The 18,960-nt window shown below is 37.4% G+C and overlaps 1 protein-coding gene across 1 annotated transcript in view; it reads right to left on the bottom strand.

The window, feature by feature from the left end:
• Window positions 1–4,504: 4,504 nt before the first annotated feature.
• LOC140162537 (probable E3 ubiquitin-protein ligase HECTD2) overlaps window positions 4,505–18,960 on the bottom strand; it is a 29,219-nt gene continuing 14,763 nt past the window's right edge. Inside the window, 14 exon segments of the mRNA XM_072185787.1 lie at window positions 4,505–5,390; window positions 6,535–6,678; window positions 7,638–7,860; window positions 8,383–8,470; window positions 9,548–9,622; window positions 10,047–10,208; window positions 10,747–10,835; window positions 12,277–12,409; window positions 13,231–13,338; window positions 13,851–13,947; window positions 14,820–14,943; window positions 16,877–17,025; window positions 17,667–17,749; window positions 17,751–17,777. Of these exon segments, the coding sequence (XP_072041888.1) occupies window positions 5,270–5,390; window positions 6,535–6,678; window positions 7,638–7,860; window positions 8,383–8,470; window positions 9,548–9,622; window positions 10,047–10,208; window positions 10,747–10,835; window positions 12,277–12,409; window positions 13,231–13,338; window positions 13,851–13,947; window positions 14,820–14,943; window positions 16,877–17,025; window positions 17,667–17,749; window positions 17,751–17,777 (1,623 nt within the window). The 3' untranslated portion in view covers window positions 4,505–5,269.

Here is an 18,960-nt window from a genome sequence, read left to right as displayed (position 1 = left end):
GTGTGCCAAGGCCTGTGTGCTGGCATCATGTACTATAAATCCCCAAATGTATTTATTATTATAAGCAGAAGTAGAAGCAGAAGATCATCTGGGAAGACTGTCCAACCTGCCCTATTTGTCACAGACTGTTCAACACACGGCTTGGTATCACAAGTCATATTCGCACTCACCGATCTCAAACTTCTTCATGACTGCTCAGTGCTGTCATGCATGGTCATTATCATTTTGATGGGAGAACCAAGAAGAAACCTATACAAGATCACTAAAAACTACAAGACTATTGAATTTTATTGCTTGGTTACTTTTATTACTTAGTATGCTATGCACACCACAAAATAGATCTACATCTATCAGTCAGTAATATCACATTTATAAATTTGTATGTAATAATTCATTGAAGCCAGCACTGATGGCTGCCATTGCTGCTTGTATACAGGAAATCTGAAAAGGTGACCTTCACACTGTTAGTGGTCTTCCTGTACTTATGAATGTGATAGCAGTAAATGTGACCTTTTGCAGACCCAATATTTGTTTCCAAGTTTGTGAGAGTACATTGTACATGTAGAACAACACTTTCAATCGGTGGATTTTTTATTCTGTTGGTAAATATTTTCTGAAATTAAGTTTATGAAAATTTCAGAGTCCCTTTATAATAAACCTATGGTGGTAAGTTGAAAGTAATGCCATGTTGGATCTCGCAGCGGCAGATTCGAATCGGTGCGTTTACGTGGACGAGTTGCCAGCGTATGGACAATCGTCCTTCTGCACATGTGCATATGCCCCACGAGATGAGGTAAGCAATAGCATGCACGATTAGAATCCGTCACTGCTAAATCCAACATGGCGTTTCTCTTAAATAAATGTAGATATTTATATAGCGCTTTATGCCGTAAACAGCCTCAAAGCGCTTTACATTTATTCCGCCATCATTAGAATATGTCGGAACCATGTTTGCAGCCTACAATTGGCGCAGGGTTCATCAGTACAACGACTGTGACAACCCCTAACAGCTTCCCATTGCACTTGGGTGGGGTGAGGCAAGCGAGGCAAAACGCCTTGCCCAAGGGCGCAACACGGTGGTGGGACGGGGACTCGAACCCATGCACATCAAGCAAGCTCTCAGATTATGAGTCCAAGGCCGTAACCACTGAGCCACCGTGCCCTACGCCTTGCACACCGTGCCCTCTTAGCTTGAGAAGATACAGACTATAGATAAATTCATGAAAATTCTTTAAAAAATGTGAATAATATGGTCCATCACTGTCATTTGGTAGTCTTCTAACATGTCTAATGTGGCACCCATAGCCACTTAACGAATTTTTAAATTCAAATTAATAAATTCGATATTACTTCCTGTCTATACAATCATTATTACATAACAATATAATTAGTATTCATGAATACATTACCTGTACATTTTTACAATCAATTTGTGCCAAAAATAGTTCTCTGATTGGAATGTATTTATTGCTTTTCGTGTATCATTGCTTTTCGTTCAAAATACTTAAAATTAATAAGAACATTTTATTGGATAGACCACATAAAAGAGGCATGTCTCAAAAGCTTTTGAAGATTTTAACCCCCTAGACACTACTGGTTATCTAACAGCATTTCTGATTGGTTGATAACTTGAAATGCTCATTTCAATTGCCAATTGTAGCTAGGCTTTAAACTATTTATGGTCAAACTTGCATTTGCAGATTATCTTATTAATGCCCTCCTTGATTGGTTCAAAATTGGACACACTATTCATTTTGGCCAATCGGCAGGTAGTTCTCATGGGGTTAAACTCTTATGCAGATTGCATTTTTCCTCCCCACCCCACCCCACCCACCCCCTCAAACTCAATCAACATGAGCTTCAGATGCTCAAAACGTTCAAAACATTCACCCAATTCTTCCAAAACAAATTTATAAAAATATGTGAACTGCAAAATGTACTCTTCGCATGAGACATGCCATCTTTTTTTGGCCCTAACAATCAATATTGTTTAAAAACTTAATTTTCTAAACTTCCTGCAATCTACCAGGCTTTTTTACTGAATATTCTCAATCATCTAGTTTACTTTCAAATTCCTGACAAAATTGACCCATTATTTTTCGATGAAAAAAAAAACACCTTTGCACTATTTCCGAAGCATAAAAACACTCACTAGCTCCTATAATAGTCTTTGTATCAAACTGTCATCAGATATTAGCAATAAAATGTCTGCATTTGGATGTTCAATAGTTGAAAACAAAAAGACGGTATCTGATTTTCAACAAAGACCGCCTTTGATTATCAGAAGAGCTTTGAGACAAAGGATTATGTATGTTTTGCCTTACACCCATCAAACTATTCAAAAATTACAGTAAAGAACAACAAGGCATAACCTCTGTAAAGGTCTAAGCTATTACCAGATTTAATACTTCTGTCTCTCAGGTAAAAATGCAGTAATTGTTATGTCTTGTACCTACAGATACAGTTCACTTAGGCCAAAAAAAAAAAAAGGTTTGTCTCAAAGCTCAAAAGTGGTATGAAAACAAATGCGAAATTAATGCAATTTTTTTTATATTTTTTTTATTCCTGACTTAGTATTTTTATGGTATTTTGAGAAAAAAAAGTCTGATTTTGAGCGAATTTTTTCTAGAATTTTTTTTTTTGAAAATTAAAAAAATGTCTGAATTATTTTTTTCAAATGTGCGCGATTTTACAAATGCGCGCAACCTTTGAGACAAACCGTTTTTTTGGCCTAGAATAGAATGAACCACTGGGCTATTCCAACTGAAATCCATACACCCCCTATGCAACACATGATTGTAATCTCCCACACAGGGAGTGTGAATTTCAAATGGGGTTGCCTGAATGGGTGACTCCATTTGAAATACACACTCCCTGTGTGAGAGATTAAGGTCATGTTTTACATAGAGGGTGTAAGGATTTCAACTGGATTAGCCCATTTTTGCTTAATCGGGTCAAATACTGACATTCATATTTTGGTTAAAAATAATTTTAGAAAAAAGATTTCATACTTAAAGGCACAAATAGTTATTTACAGTTTTTGTTCTAGAAATTATGTACATGTTTTTGTATAATATATTAGTTCTCTGTACATAATGCACATTGTTCATTGATATTTATTTATTGCATACATTTCATTTTGTTCATTCATTTGCTGAACACCTATTATGACCTATACTGACAAAACCATACCTTGGGTAACTATTAACTATTACAGTTTCAAGTGTGTTTTTTGCGGAGGGGGTTCGGATGTAAAATGCACACAAAATGCTTTTTGAGTGATTACAAAGATAAATACTTTTCATGCGGGGGCTATGTGGAATTTTTTTTAATGTATTCCTTGTAAAGGTAAAGGAGACGTTCCTGTATAAACAGTGATCGGAGTGCCCATCTCTCTTTCATTGGCGATTGGGCCAGACTCCTCCATGTAATGTTGCTATAGGGGGATCGCTACACCTCCTCTACAGCAAGTCTGTTACCTTCCCAGCATTTAAGAATGCCGGTACCCATTTAAACACCTGGGTGGAGAGGAGTAATCGAGATAAAGTGCCTTACTCAAGGGCACAACACGATGGTGTCGCCGGGGCTCGAACCCGCAACCTTTCGATTATGAGTCAGCGCCCGTTCCGCTAGGCCACCGTGCTCACCATATTCCTTGTACAATGAAATTTCACAATAAAATGTCCATTGGAAACAAAGGTTTATAATGCACAATCGATACCAGCTGACTTCTACTTTCTAGTTTTAAGCAACCTTGACACTACATCGCTATCCACGACTGAACCCGGCTAGTCATTTTGATCACCAGCATGTTTTTAATCACAAGCTGCGTTTGCTGGTATGATATGGGCATAAGGTATGTAATCAAAATATGGATTTGCTAGTATAGGTTCTAAACAAAACTTTATAAAACTTTTTGACAATCCAGATCTACCTAATACAGTCCAACCTCCTTTATCCGGACCACTTTTATACAGATCTCTCTGTTATCTAGATGTGTGATCAAAGGAAACATGTTTTTAATGCGTTGACAGCTTCATTTCATGCTCTGAAGCAACTGATTTTGCACACACTCTCAAATAACATCTTTCGGTGTTATTACCCCATATTCTTTTGTTGTTCCAAATTTTAGCACAGATATTTCCCTTATACCCAACCAATGGTTTACCCCTTCTTGGCTGGATAAAAGTGGTTGGACTGCAAAAGATATTTTGTTCATAGCTTTGGCACTTACGTGTACAGATCCCAATTGGGCATAAAAATGTAACATGGTTCTGACAGACTTTCAATTCTAAATTCGACAACTTTGCCAATAACCAGTCAAAGTCCAGTCAGATAAATAAGACAATTATGCCAAATCTTTCTATTATAGATGGTATAGAATCCTTCTACATTTTAGTTGGGAATGGTTAAGTCATGTTATCAATAGTGCCCATTGTTTATGTCGTATTACTCCAAGCCGAATCCTACTGCATTAAAAAATGATATCGGCCAAGTCATGCTCAGGGTGCGATTTCATTTGAAAATTTTGTATAGCAGTTCTGGTTAATTTATCATACATGGGACGCTTTTACATATCAAAGCATTGTAAAAAATGCTATACAAGCCAAAAATTGTGTAGCAGTCACTTAAAAATGTGGAGCATTTTGCTATGCGATACAGCCGAATTCGCACCCTGGTCATGCTGTGTTACTCCAAACTCCAAATCCGTCTACATTTTAGTTAACAATGGCTAAATTATGTTGCCAACAACCCCCATTGTTTATATCATGTTGTTATTCCAAGCCAAATCCTTCTACAGTTTAGTTGGCATTGGCTAAGTCATATTGACAACAGCCCCCATTGTTCATGGGATGTAAGCCAAATCCTTCTGCATTTGAGATGGCAATGGCGAAGTCATATTCGCTGCCATAGTGCACGTTAGTAACCATTGGTTACTGCTTCAAGCCTGGGCTCATACACCTGTTCCAAATTATGATATGTCATAGGCTTTGTGTTGTGATCATTTCGATCAGTGGTTCGTAACAAAGAAAGTGTGAGCCAGTTGACCTAGCAACAGTCATATTCTATCATGCACTACACCAGCGAATTGACAACAGCCCCCATTGTTCATGGGATGATGTTACTCCAAGCCAAATCCTTCTACATTTTAGTTGCCAATGGCCAAGTCATATTGACAACAGCCCCCATTGTTTATGTCTTATTACTCCAAGCCAAATCCTGCATTTGAGACGGCATGTTGACATCAGCTCCCATTGTTAATGGTGTGTTACTCCAATCCGAATCCTTCTGCATTTGAGATGGCAATGGTTAGTTTTTGTTTGAGCTGTTTTCTTTGCTTGTAGGGAGGCAGGATTAGATGATTGAAGCATGTGTGTGACATTGGTAACCTGGAGAGAGACACAGAGAAATACCAAAAGAGAGTTAACTAGAAATGTTATAGAGCCAGTACTAGAAATAACCACAAATTTTTAGGGGCTATTTGAGCCCCTAACTTAGGTCTGAAAATCTAATTCAATATACACTTGACACAAAGTACATGTTTAGAGGTGGTGCAAAAGATTGTTTATGGCACGTCAGAACGAGGTGAGATAACTGATCTTTAGCAGACAACCGCTTACACATAAATATTGCACAGCCCTTTATTATTTTGAAGATAGTGTTAGAATGGTCCACATATTTGTGACACTTTTTCTGGAGCCATAAATCAACAACAGGTTATAACATTTATTTTCTAACAGAGATGAAGTCCACATGAGTAAGTGTTTATCGATATCGTTAATTTGATTTAAACAAAAGTTTTACAGAGTTTGTTCACTGGTTAGGGAAGTAGGCATTGTCACTTTAGGTCTTTCACTCATGCCAGCTACATCGGTAATAATATTGCATAAGTTACATTTTCCTGTCTGCAAAAAGTGGGTAAGTCTTCAGATTTTGATTTGCCTCAGTAATGAGGAGGTCTACAATAATGCCAGGCCTAGTGATTATCAGACTCCGGCCCTTAGCTGCTGCGGTAAGACAACTTCCCAGTCCAAGGTCATTTTTGTTGTTTTGTGTATAACATGTAGCACAAGCGCGTTAGAAAATGGTTTCTTCGCATTTAAGCATGTTTTTAGCAAATAAGGGTATGCTGTTGACAGGGATTGATGATGAAGTCACAGGCCCTGTGGGATTGCAGGATAGTGTATCAGCAAGCCCTTAAATATTTTTTTTTTTTGGTTATTCCAGCTGAATCCATGCACCTCCTGTGGAAGGCATGATCTTAATTTTCCACACAGGAAGTGCAAATTTCAAATAGGGTTAACCTGAATGGTTGACTCCATTTGCAATCTACACCCCCTGTGTGAGAGATTAAGGCCATGTCTTCCATAGGGGTGTGTGGATTTCAACTGGAATAACTCATTTTGGAGCAGACGACACTGAATGGGTGGCTCCGTTTGAAAGTCACACCCCTTGTGTGGGAGATTAAGGTCATGTCTTCCATAGGGGGTGTATGGATTTCAACTGGAATAGCCTAATATGTGAGTTACTTACATACTGCTTGATGTCTCCACTCTGATGATCTTGAAGCTCATTTCTCCCATTCCTCCAATAGGGATCCTGTCACTACCAGTAGCAAACAATAACAACTTCTTCTGTAAGTTCTTTGGATACGCTTTGGCAGTCTCCCAGAAATATCTGAAATTACAATAGAATGTTGTCTTGTGATGTTGGATGAAAACAGTTTTTACCTATGTAGCAAATGGAACGTTCCAGGATTATCTACATTGTGCTGAAAATATACCATTTCAGAAGTCAGGTCATTGTCAGGGATTGCTTTCCTTTTCATCACAGATATATAAGGGTGAGCTGAAATTATCTATAGCCTAACTTTGAACAAAATAATCTGAAATATATTACCAGTATTCAAATTATTCCATATGGCAGCATGTAAAATGTTGTAATGCATTTAATTTTAGACAGACAATTTAAATTGATTATTTGAAAATATCTTTCAGCTGGTTGTTCAGCTAAAATTAAACTTTTGACCTTTGACTGAGCTAACTGGAAAGTTGTCATTGGTTGGTGCACTAAGTTGACATCACCGTAGAGTGTAACTGATGACTTGAAAATATACTTTAAGACATGGTGAAATAAAAGTTTCCTTCTATCACTAAACCAACCTAACCGGATTTCAATACTCTGTCTCTTCTAAAGTTGAGAGTAATGCCATGTTGGATTTTGTAGTGGCAGACTCGAATCGGTGCGTTTACGCAGCTGTGTTGCCAGCGTAGGACAAATTGCCCTTCTACATGTGAGTATATGCCTGCAGGATTAGGTTAGCACACACAATTTGAATCCGCGACTACGAAATACAACATAGCGTTACTCTCAACTTGAGATGAGACAGATTATAGACAAGGTATTTTCAATAGAGGCCGTCAGCCTTTCGCCATCTTGTGGGTACAAATGATCTGTGTGTTCATGCGTCGGACACTACGTGCAGGGCGCAGCTTGCCACGCAGCTGTTATCGCGCATCAACGTGGTGATTTTGCTGTTCACGCAAGGAGGTCAAACGACCGCCACAGCGTGTACCCACAAGATAGCATATGACGTCACGCTGACGGCCTCTATTCCAAATAAATCACGAATTTACCTGACTGTTGGGTCCTTCTTGTTATACCCATCATAAGTAGTCACTCTCTCAAGGGCTTCAAAGTCCAAGTTGGGATTACCACACACTAGCATCTCAACTTCTTCTGGTCTTAACATAATGAGAGCATTGGATGCACAGACGCTATGGAAACCATGATAAAATGCTGCAAATTGGTGGTAGACGGACTCGTTGAGAAGATAGTTGATGTAAAGTTGAACATATTCTGTGACGAGAAAAAAAAAGAAAAAATCAATTGCTATGAAGTGTTGTTTGCACCAGTTGTCATAAATACAGGCTCAGAAATTTGATGCGAATCTGCAAATCGATTCATGCAAAGACTCCAAAAAACTTCAATCGGGCGAATAACTTGAAATAATATGTTCTGGAGACCCTTGTCATCATTTGATTCCAGGGTTTTCCGATAAACGCTGGAGGCGGTCTATTTTGGTCTGCAAGCGTGTCAATTTATGTCCAATAACAAAGTATTTATTAAGAGTCCAAAGTCTAACATCTATGTTCATAAAGCAAATAATCAATAGTAATTGGCCAATCAAATGACAAAAAACTTTGCATGAGTTATATAAAACATTTAAAAAATGTTTTTGTAGTGTGTTTTCATACAAAACATTTTAAAACGTTTTCACAACCTTTAACAAATCGTGTTTGCTGGGACATCTGGACTAATTGATAAAAATTCTGTCTAGGAAATATTCAATCAAAAGATACAATCATATTTGGTTTTTACCTTGCCTGTTCTCATTTGTGACTGGTATGTTGGCTCCATTAGGCTTGAGATCATGTGTCTGTACTGTACCATACACTGAATACGACGCCTGCAAAACAAAATATTGATAATTACGTAGAGTAAAGGTCTGTTTATACCATGCCACAATTGCTTTGCGATGCGGTGCCGATATATCGATTACTTTTTACCACAACTCATCGCATTTCCAAGTTAAAATGTATTTAACTTTATTGTGATACCGCAATGCAGTATTTTGCAGTACGATGCAATGCGGCATTGTACCACACCACAACGCAACTGGGGCGTAGTATGAACAAACCTTAAATCAGCAACATATTTGTGACCTATTTGCATGAAACCTGGAACACATTGAAATTGGCTTTTAAAATGGTAGGATTGGTCACATCCAATCAAATCAAGATTATTTCAGCCTAATACTCAGGTAAGGGAGAATGCCCCACCCAAACCTTTTGTGCTACACTCTTCTCATTGGTGTCCAAATTTGATTGACATACGATACAGGGGAAAATACGAAAAGCCTCTTTTAAATTCAGTGCGACAAGCCAGGGATTTTGAAGTCACAAGTGGGTATTATGTGGTTAGTGAAGAGTGATCAGTTAACATACAGCTTGCTGATTGGTTGAGCATAAAAAAGTGGATCAATGGTCTATTCATAAACCTGTTTAGTGTCGTTTTTCAGGCTTTGAGTTTTGAGAAGTGTGAGTGCGATCACACTCCTCCGCACTCCTTAAATGATCATAAGGAGTGTGATTTATTCCACTCCTTAATCTTTAAGCTTACATCACATTTAAGCATACTCACACTCCTCATTCACAAAATAACAATCCTCATAAGTTTTGAGGAGTGCTATATATATTTATCACACTCCTCAATTTTTTAATAAAACACAAAGCCTGGTTTTTAACTAGGTTTAACATTCACAAAGTTCAGGGTGTATTTTATGTGGACCATAACTGCACTATGATTCATACACCCCCCCCACGGAAGACATGGCCTTAATCTCCCACACAGGGGTATAGATTTCAAATGGACTTGCCCATTTAGGTAACCCATTTGAAATTCACAGCCTCTGTGTGGAAGATTAAGGTCATGTCTTCCATAGGGGGTGTATGGATTTCAACTGGAACAGCCCAATTGTGCCTACCTGAAATGACATGCATAGATCCTCTTCCACATCACCTTCATACGCCAGTGTCTCCTTCAAACCATTAGCCAAATCCTATATGAGCACAAATATAGTTAAATATTTAGTAGAAAGAAGATGAAAATGGGAATGATTGGGTCAATTTCTGATGCAAATTGGAATGAAATTTCTCTCCCCCCTTTTCTCCTTCTTCCTGTATATGGAATGGAGGAAAAGAGGAGATGATAAAAGGCCTGCATTTATCCCCCACCCCACCTTGAGGCTCTTGCTACACCCCTGACTCCTATGTTTTTCCCTCAGATCAATCCTTCACTCCCCTTCCTGTCTTCTTCACATTGCAAGTGTCCTAGCTCTCTCCCACTTCCTCTGACTTTCCCTTCTTTTAAGTCCTCATCCCCTCCCCTCAGTTTCTTCATTTTCCCCTCAGCTCCTGTCCTTCACACATCTCTCCCCTCTTCATCACTTCTGTCATATCTCTCATCCAGTAATTAATACTTACAGGGTTCATAGTGCTAAGGTCATCCAGTGTGACATTACATCTCCCTACTTCAGCTCCAGGGTTATTATAAGGCACTACAGCAGGACTTAGTAGTTTCTTGTAGGTACACGGTGGGAATCTGATATCTAAGATGGTTCCATTATACATGGCTAGGCCCATAAGCTGATAAGAGTGGATAGTTAAGGAACAATTCAAACAAAATGCACTCAGTGAGAATCAGTAAAGGATTCACTCAAGGGGGCCACTTGTATTTCTAGGTATATATCATACTTGTGCAAAAAAAAACTATGTAAAAAGGATAGTTTTCACATGCAAGCGATGTACACACATACATTGATTAGGGTCTCAAAGATGTTAGAAATTAGAAGAAAAAAAGAATGTTTGAAAGGACCTTGGACATGAAGCATCAAAAAACACGACCAAAATATGTCTTTAAGGCATTATGGAAACCCCGGAAAGATACGTGTTTAGGGTCAGTTTGAAAAGTTCATGAATGAGCATGATCTGATGATATCCACCTCGAAATATAAGTGCATGTACCCCCCCCCCCACCGAGGATTTTTCTAATGGAGTTAACTTTGGTGTTAACTTCCTACATATATTCCCCAAAATAGATGTGAAATTTTGAAGAGACAAAGAAAGCAAACAAAATTTACAGATATTAGTAACATAAATGTCACAAAGAAATAATCAAGGATACCACTCCAACTAAGTTGAATTCCTGATTGCACTCCACACATCCTGGGTTGAACCAAAAGCACCGTGCTCCTTTGTTGTACACAAACATACCTGAAATTAGAAAGAATTTTAACAATGGTGAATGAGTATATGAGGTACTTTCTGGCAGTGCAAAATCCAATCGTCTGTAATTTTTTTAAAATCTGAAAGGAAACATATTTATTTTATCTTAACTTCTTGGTCAATATCAATATTTACTTGGGAGTGGGGAAAATGCAGGCCTTGCTGTTTGAGGAGAGCGATTGCTCTCGCTCGCATCGCTCGCCCAAACTCGATTTCTAGTGAGCGATTTTCCACTCGCCATAGGCATTAAATATCACTCCAAATTCTCCCAAATCACCCATCAAATCAGCCAATTCAGCATTTAATTGATTCTGTGCCCCCTCCAAGCGGAGAATGTCACAAATTTTTGCACGCTTTGCGCGCATTTCAATATAAATCCATAAATACTGTTTTAAGACCCAAACTCTTTGATTATACCCAAATAAATGGTATTTGTATATGACTACTCGCCTAGCATCAACTAGCGAGTGATTAACCACATCTCTAAACGGCAAGGCCTGAAAATGGATACTTTTTTGGCAGATTTTCGTTCCCCTACCCAAATTTTTGTTTTGTCACCATCTTAAAAGTGTGTGTTCCCTCCCCCTTTTAACAAGAAAAACAATTGTATCCCTGTTTTTCCTTTTAACTATTTTTAAACGAATCCCCCTGGCAATTAAATAATTTTACTTTTCTATTTACTGATGTATTTGCACAAATTCCCTTTCTAACAAATCCATGGTTATCAAATCAAATAATCTTTCTGGTAAAGATATTTTACAGGAATCACTCAAATCATTTCCATTAAAGGCTTTGAAAATCAATTCAAGAATACAATCGGACTCACACAAATCTTTGTGAGAACTGATTTACAAATTCTTACCCCACACAAGCATACAACAAGGCTTTTTGTAGCCCCCCATTTCATGAAGACCACAGCGGGTGTGATGATACATAAATAAAATAATACACTAACAGAGCAAAGAATGAACAAAGACAAGACAATATGGGAACAGGTATGTTTTCAAATTCTTCTTAAATATATGAGGAGATGTTGCAGAACAAAGGGCTGCTGGAAGTTGGTTCCATAACTTTAGAGAAGCGAAGTAAAAAGATCTGTCAGCAGCGGATTGAAGTTTCCTGGAGTGAATGGTATGTTCGACTAACCGGGTAGTATCTGCAGATGAGCGCAGTCCAGTGCGGGAAGGTGTGTAATTAAGTTTGCCGTAGTCTAAGATCTAATAATGTGATGACACGAGTCTGTGTCCAGAAACCTTACATCAATTTTGGATATAGGCTTCACTGAAGAGGACTTGGCTCTAGATCTGAACCTTTTGAGCTGGATATAGTAAGAGGCCTACACATAGCTTGACAATATAGGAACACCAATACACACAAGACTCAAAATCCCCCACACTGACAACCGTCATATTCCCCCTGTGTATCTTACCATATTCCTCTCTGAATATCTTGCGCACCAAAAGTAAGAACCATTCTTTGGTAAGACCGCCCATGTCTAGACCTGGCTCACCATTAAATGTCACCCGTAGCTTCTTCTTCAAATCATGTTTCTTGTTAGCAATCTAAGGTGAAGAAAATAAAAAACATGTTAAAATAATTGTTAGTACATAGTGCCTTGGCTAGATACCATCATTTGAATAAATTGTCAATTCCAAATTTCACCTTAAAACCCAGGGAGGGGAACTTTTGAATTATGTTTTTACTCAAAAAAAAGGCTAAATTTTGCTTCTTTTATGGCAAATTTTTCAAAGCATTGGACCCATTTCTAAGGAGTTAATTACTATCAAGCACTTTTGAAAACATGAAATTTTTTATCAATGTCTGGCGCTTTACCAACTGAGCTGAGGCCAAAAAAAAAAAAAGAAAAGATGTTTGCTTGCCCTCAACCGACCGACTCTAATTTTGGAAATCAAAAAAAAGTGTTTTTTTTTCTATTTACTGTACAAAAGAATACCCACCCTATTTTTGGAAATTCTTGAAATTTTTTTTTTTTCTTTTCAAATTTTTGCATTCTGAAGATGTAAAAAAATGTATTTTAGAGCTTGTGTTCAACATTTTAGTTGTTTTGTAATGTTAGTTGATTTATTTTGACACCAAAATTGTCTGATTTTTCATATTTTGAGTCTTAATTAATACAAACAGTAGAGTTTGCTAGTAATTAAAAAAAAAAAGGAAAAAAAGAAATCCCAACCTTGTACTTGTTTGTATAATACCTTTTTGCTGTTTTGCTCAAAACCCTTTACACTTTTGTGGATGGGGCTCTTCATGTTTGCATGTTTTAAAAGCACTTTGTCTAACGAAGCAATTTTAATCAAATGAAGCAATTTTTCGAATATGAACAGGTTCAAGGAATTTGAAAAACATTATATGATGTTGTACATACCTCATGGAGTGAGTCTGATACCAGGTGAGACCGTCTGACTTTCATGTTAAGAAATAACATGTTCATGTCTGGCATTTGTCTTTGTTGCACTTTGGCTACTAGACTTCTCTGAAAATGTCAAACAAAAATTCAATTATAATTATATCATTTTAGATCACTGTGACCTGCTTCAACTAGGCCAAAGATGGCAATTTAAATAGGTACTACGCCCAAGCACAACGCCTGTAGACGTTGATCCACAAGCCTCAGCACACTTTACTTTCCCTTGATCATGTCACATGTTTTGTTGCCTGATGGGTCTCTTGACTTGACGATTTAGGATGAATGGATACTGGCAAAATATGTGCCCCCAATGGCGGCGCTTCAGGGGGTGCAAGGCAAGGGGCATTTGCCCCCCCAATATTTTTCTTGCCCGCCCCACTTTTGAGGTAAAACCCCAAAATTATGTAAATTTCCACTTTTTGCGTCAATTTTGTGCAAAATTTGTTGATGTTGCCCCCCCTCATGATATTCACTTTGCCCCTGAGGCCCCCCCCCCCCTTTAAAAAAAATCCTAGTGCCGCCACTGTGTGCCTTCAAGAAATATGACCTGATACTGAGGAACATGTGAGTTAACATACCCTAGCAGTGATAATCATTTGTTGTTCCGAGTCTTTCTGCATAATTGTTCTCTTGGCTTGAAGGCTTAGAATGAATGGATATTGGCAAAATGTAAACCTGAAAAATATAACATGATAAACTTACATGTTATGATGTTTTGGGTTGTGTCAAATCAAAATGAAGCAGTTGCCAGTTGTGATAATACACATATTTTACCACATACCTGACATTAGGTGATACAAGTTATTTAATAATTACTATACCTCATAAATATTTTATTTATTAGGTAATCCAGACATCTTATTGGTTAATACCGCCAGCGTCCGAGTACAGTATTTTGACTACTTCCCAGTGCCTGTGCAATTACGCGCACGCGGGGAAATGTTATTGATGTAGTGTTAAAAAGAAAATTAGAATAATATAAGCCTAAATGTAAATTGATTGAACAGAAACCCTCCAATAAAATCAGGTAAGCAAACTATAAAGCTTATTTGACATACTGGTCGGCATGCTGACTAGTACCGGTGTGTTTTGATTTTTGTTTATGATTTTACCATGATAATGAAAATATTTATGAGGTAAAACAAATACAACATGTTCCATTTCGGGAAAGTAGTCAAAACTACTGGTCCCTCTGTGTTTAATGATTTGACTACTTCCCTCCGCTGATGCGTCGGGAAGTGGTCAAATCATCCAACACCTCGGGACCAGTAGTTTTGACTACTTCCCATCAAAACATGTTGTATTTGTATAATATATAACATAGACACATAAAAACTTGGATCCTACTAGAGAAATGTTCAAAATATTTTGAGGTCTAATTTTAAATTAAGGCAATCATATCTACGACTCTCTTTTTCTTTTGAATTAAGACAAGGCTATTTGGACTAGAGATCTAAAAGTTCTGTGCAGAGCATGTAATTCAACATAGCCTTGCATGGTGTTGACATACCACCACCCGCTTTCCCCTCCCTGACACCAATACTTACGTCTGGTAGTTGTTAGGGTTCTGCCATGCATAGTATTCCTTCATCAGATCAACATGATCCAATGTACTTGAATAGAAGCATGTATAATGAATCTTGTTTGGCACTGACAGTGTATTCGCTGCATCTGGAAAATACAAATTGGAGTCATAAAATGTAGTGATGCTATGAGTAGCAGAACTTGATTGTCTCGAGACATCAGGAAAACACAACACCAAAGCAATGATTAGACTCCGCATTGCCCTCCCGATCATGAGGACCATTTATTAAGCTATTTATGACCATTCAACAATTTTATATTCATATACATAAATATAATTGAGATAAATAATGATAAATAATGATAGATTTCATAATATAATAATAATATAATAATCATAGCACTTTCATATCAGTGAAGACATAATATAAATAGTTATTTATCTTCCAATAAATATTATTAATAACACAATACAAGAATTATTGGAAAAATGTGTACAACAAGCCAACCATATAGGCTGGACATGCAAGAATTGACTTCTGTATCACATTTAACCAAATTTCATCTTAAGCAAATACAGATACCTCTTTGGATCAAACAGAGGATTGAATTGGAAAACAATATTTATAACGCAATTATTAAATAAACAGAAATCTCCAAAAGAAGAAACAATGCCAACTCTATAAATGAATTAAATCTTTAAATCCCTATATAAGCTGGTAATTATTGAAAAGTCAGCCAAAATTTACTATAAAAATATATTAATAATGAAATAATCCAATCAAGCCAAAAAGATACTTCAAATAAGCATAAATTACTCTACATAAAGCATAGTAGAAAGTGGAGACAATCTACAGACAAGTTTCATCAGGTATTGACGAGACTCCATACAAAGCGTAGTAGAAAGTGGAGACAATCTACAGACAAGTTTCATCAGGTATTGACGAGACTCCATACAAAGCGCAGTAGAAAGTGGAGACAATCTACAGGCGAGATTCTTCAGGATTTGAAGAAAATCCATAAAAAGCATACATACCCCTTCAAAAGCGTAGTAGAAAGTGGAGACAATCTACAGACAAGTTTCATCAGGTATTGACGAGACTCCATACAAAGCGTAGTAGAAAGTGGAGACAATCTACAGGCGAGTCTCATCAGGTATTGACGAGACTCCATACAAAGCGTAGTAGAAAGTGGAGACAATCTACAGACAAGTTTCATCAGGTATTGACGAGATCGAGACTCCATACAAAGCGTAGTAGAAAGTGGAGACAATCTACAGACAAGTTTCATCAGGTATTGACGAGACTCCATACAAAGCGTAGTAGAAAGTGGAGACAATCTACTGACGAGATTCTTCAGGATTTGAAGAAACTCCATACAAAGCATTTATTAAGCCAACACAAAGCGTAGTAGAAAGTGGAGACAATCTACAGCGAGATTCTTCAGGATTTGAAGAACTCCATACAAAGCATTCATAAAGCCATCACAAAGCGTAGTAGAAAGTGGAGACAATCTACTGACGAGATTCTTCAGGATTTGAAGAAAACTCCAGACAAAGCGGAGAGTAGCATAATTTGACATACTTTTATTGAAGCATCTTGGACAAATGAGATAACTGAATTACCCTTCCAGCTACTGGGAGGGTGGGTGGGATTTTTTGTTCCAGCATGATCGGAGGAGCAAATGCAAGTGGCTTACTAAGAAAGGTGTGAACACAACAAAAGAAATGGAATTAAAGCAGAGACCTGATTGGCTGCACCCCACTAAAGTGCCATCTGAATGGCCAAGAATCTGGGGTTGTTGCTATAACAACACAACAACTCCTACATCATTACAATACCATGACCCAAATCAATAGCATAAACTTTCAAGAGGACTTGATATGGCTCAAGTGGAACTGATAGGATAATTGTCCAGACTTGGCTGCACATGAATGCCCAAGTTTCCCTGATGCTGAGACAATCTGGTTTTTAAAAGATTTTCAACTTTGAAAAACGTCATCATGTTATGGGAGGAAAAAACATTACTTAGACGGAAAAGAAAGCTCAGGTGAACTGATAAATTGTTTTTGGTTACTTACTGAGTAAAGCAATTACTTTGGTTGCTGATGGGACCCACCATGAACACTTTCCGATAGCGGGTAACTCAGCAGGATCCGGTGGGAATAGTCTCACTGATATGAATTGTATAAGACGCTCTACTATCAACTTGAATTTGTCTGTCGCTAATCTGAAAAGTACAAGAAAATGATAATTATGAAAAAAATTTTGACAACATTTTGGGCAATGTTGAAATTTATCAAACACTGATGTGTCCATCATCTCAGATTCATAGGCGTATATCCCGAGGGGATGGGGGGATAAATCCCCCCCAATATTTTGCCAGGGATCCCCCAATGTTGATGCCTGTATGTGGGTTTCTGACCAAATTAACCTCATATTTGACCATTTTAGTTCCAAAAGTGCAAATCTTTCTGCACTTTTGCACCATATTTCATCAATTTAGCATCAATATGGCAAAATGTTTTGCGCGCATTTGTACCATTAACTTATTCTGTTGCTAAAGGTGCTTGATTCACTATACTTCAAGAAATTTTTCCAACCCCATCCCCCCCATGACAAAAAGAAATCAATGCCACTACTCAGATTCGCTGTGATCAAGATCTTCTGAATGAAGACTTCACATAATACCGATCATTTAAAACAAAGTTTCATGAAAATCCAATAATCATTACATTTGACCTTATTATATGGAAATTTATATGGATATTTGATTGAAATAACCTTATTGCTTTATTTGATCTTGCTTTCATGATGTTCTCACCAAGGATAGCTTGCACATATTACTACACAACACAAAATACCACTTACCTTCTGAACCAATGCACTAAGAAATGATGATCTTGATCGCACAGTCCCGACATTTGTCGTAAAAGATGCGCAAAGATTACGTGACGTTGATGAGCTTGAAAACTGGGGATTCTGGAAAAATGAGTAAACAAAATACAGGTGTTAAGAAACATCTATAGACATAAACTAAAAATGTGTTGCCAAAAATTATGCATCTTAACTTTTGTTTTGGGTGGCAATGTACGGTGGCTTGCAGGACCCACAAACTCAAAATATACCAAATTTGACACACACAAAACAAAAGAGACTAAAAATATCTATTCAGCCGCTTGTCCCTGCATCTTTGTAAGAATCCTGGGAGGTCCAAATGGTGTATCAGGTTCAGTTGTCTCAGGGGGTAAAGACAAAAAAGTTCAGGTGGGCATCACTTTGCTCCTGTCATAATTGCACATGAAAATTGTAAAAAAATTTAGCCTAAAATTAAGGTAACATTTTGTGTTTACCAGGCCAATTTTCAATTTTACACTTTTTGCCCAAAATGAAGGTAAAATTTTGTGTTTCACATACCAATTTGTAATTTCACACTTTTTGCCCAAAATGAAGGTAAAATTTTGTGTTTCACATACCAATTTGTAATTTCTCACTATTTTTTTTGGGGGGGAGGGGTGGGAAGTTGAAATTTTCTTTTGGGGCTTGGTTTTAGGGGGCTAGTCAGCAAACCAACTAAATAAAAGGCTCAACCCCCTTAACTCCCTTTAAAGACCAGACTACTGCACACCACTTTCTGCTCAGATCTGTTCACCTGAGTACTTTACACCATCTTGAGTGGTATTTACTTGGATGCTTTTTAAATGTCAAAGCAGCACATCTAGGCATTAATTAACAGCATGAATCTAATGACATATAGAAACTGTTGACAAGTAACCACCTACATGCAGATACTATATAGCAATCGATCACGAGTACCCAATAAGAAATCATGGACATCGACAAGGAATAAGAATTAAAATGAGCATGATTGCTGGGAGAATAATGGGTTATTCCAGCTGAAATGCAATGCATATACCCCTTATGGAAGATATGATAGTAATCTCCCATAGGGTGTAGATTTCAAATAGAGTCACCCATTCAAGTAACACCATTTATATATTGCTGTAAATAAGTGTTTGAAACAGATGAAAGGCAGCCACCCTCCACAAAGACAATTCTCAAAATAATATATATTGATATTAATCCGCCATGTTATAAGGCCCACTGATTACGAGCTGATCAAATTATATATAACTCATACAGGTGGTTGTACAAATGTAAAACT

Source organism: Amphiura filiformis, chromosome 10 (genome assembly GCF_039555335.1).
Source record: "Amphiura filiformis chromosome 10, Afil_fr2py, whole genome shotgun sequence".
In the NCBI taxonomy this organism is placed as follows: domain Eukaryota; kingdom Metazoa; phylum Echinodermata; class Ophiuroidea; order Amphilepidida; family Amphiuridae; genus Amphiura; species Amphiura filiformis.
The sequence above is the reverse complement of the archived record's forward strand: the minus strand, read 5'-3'. Positions and strand labels throughout refer to the sequence as shown.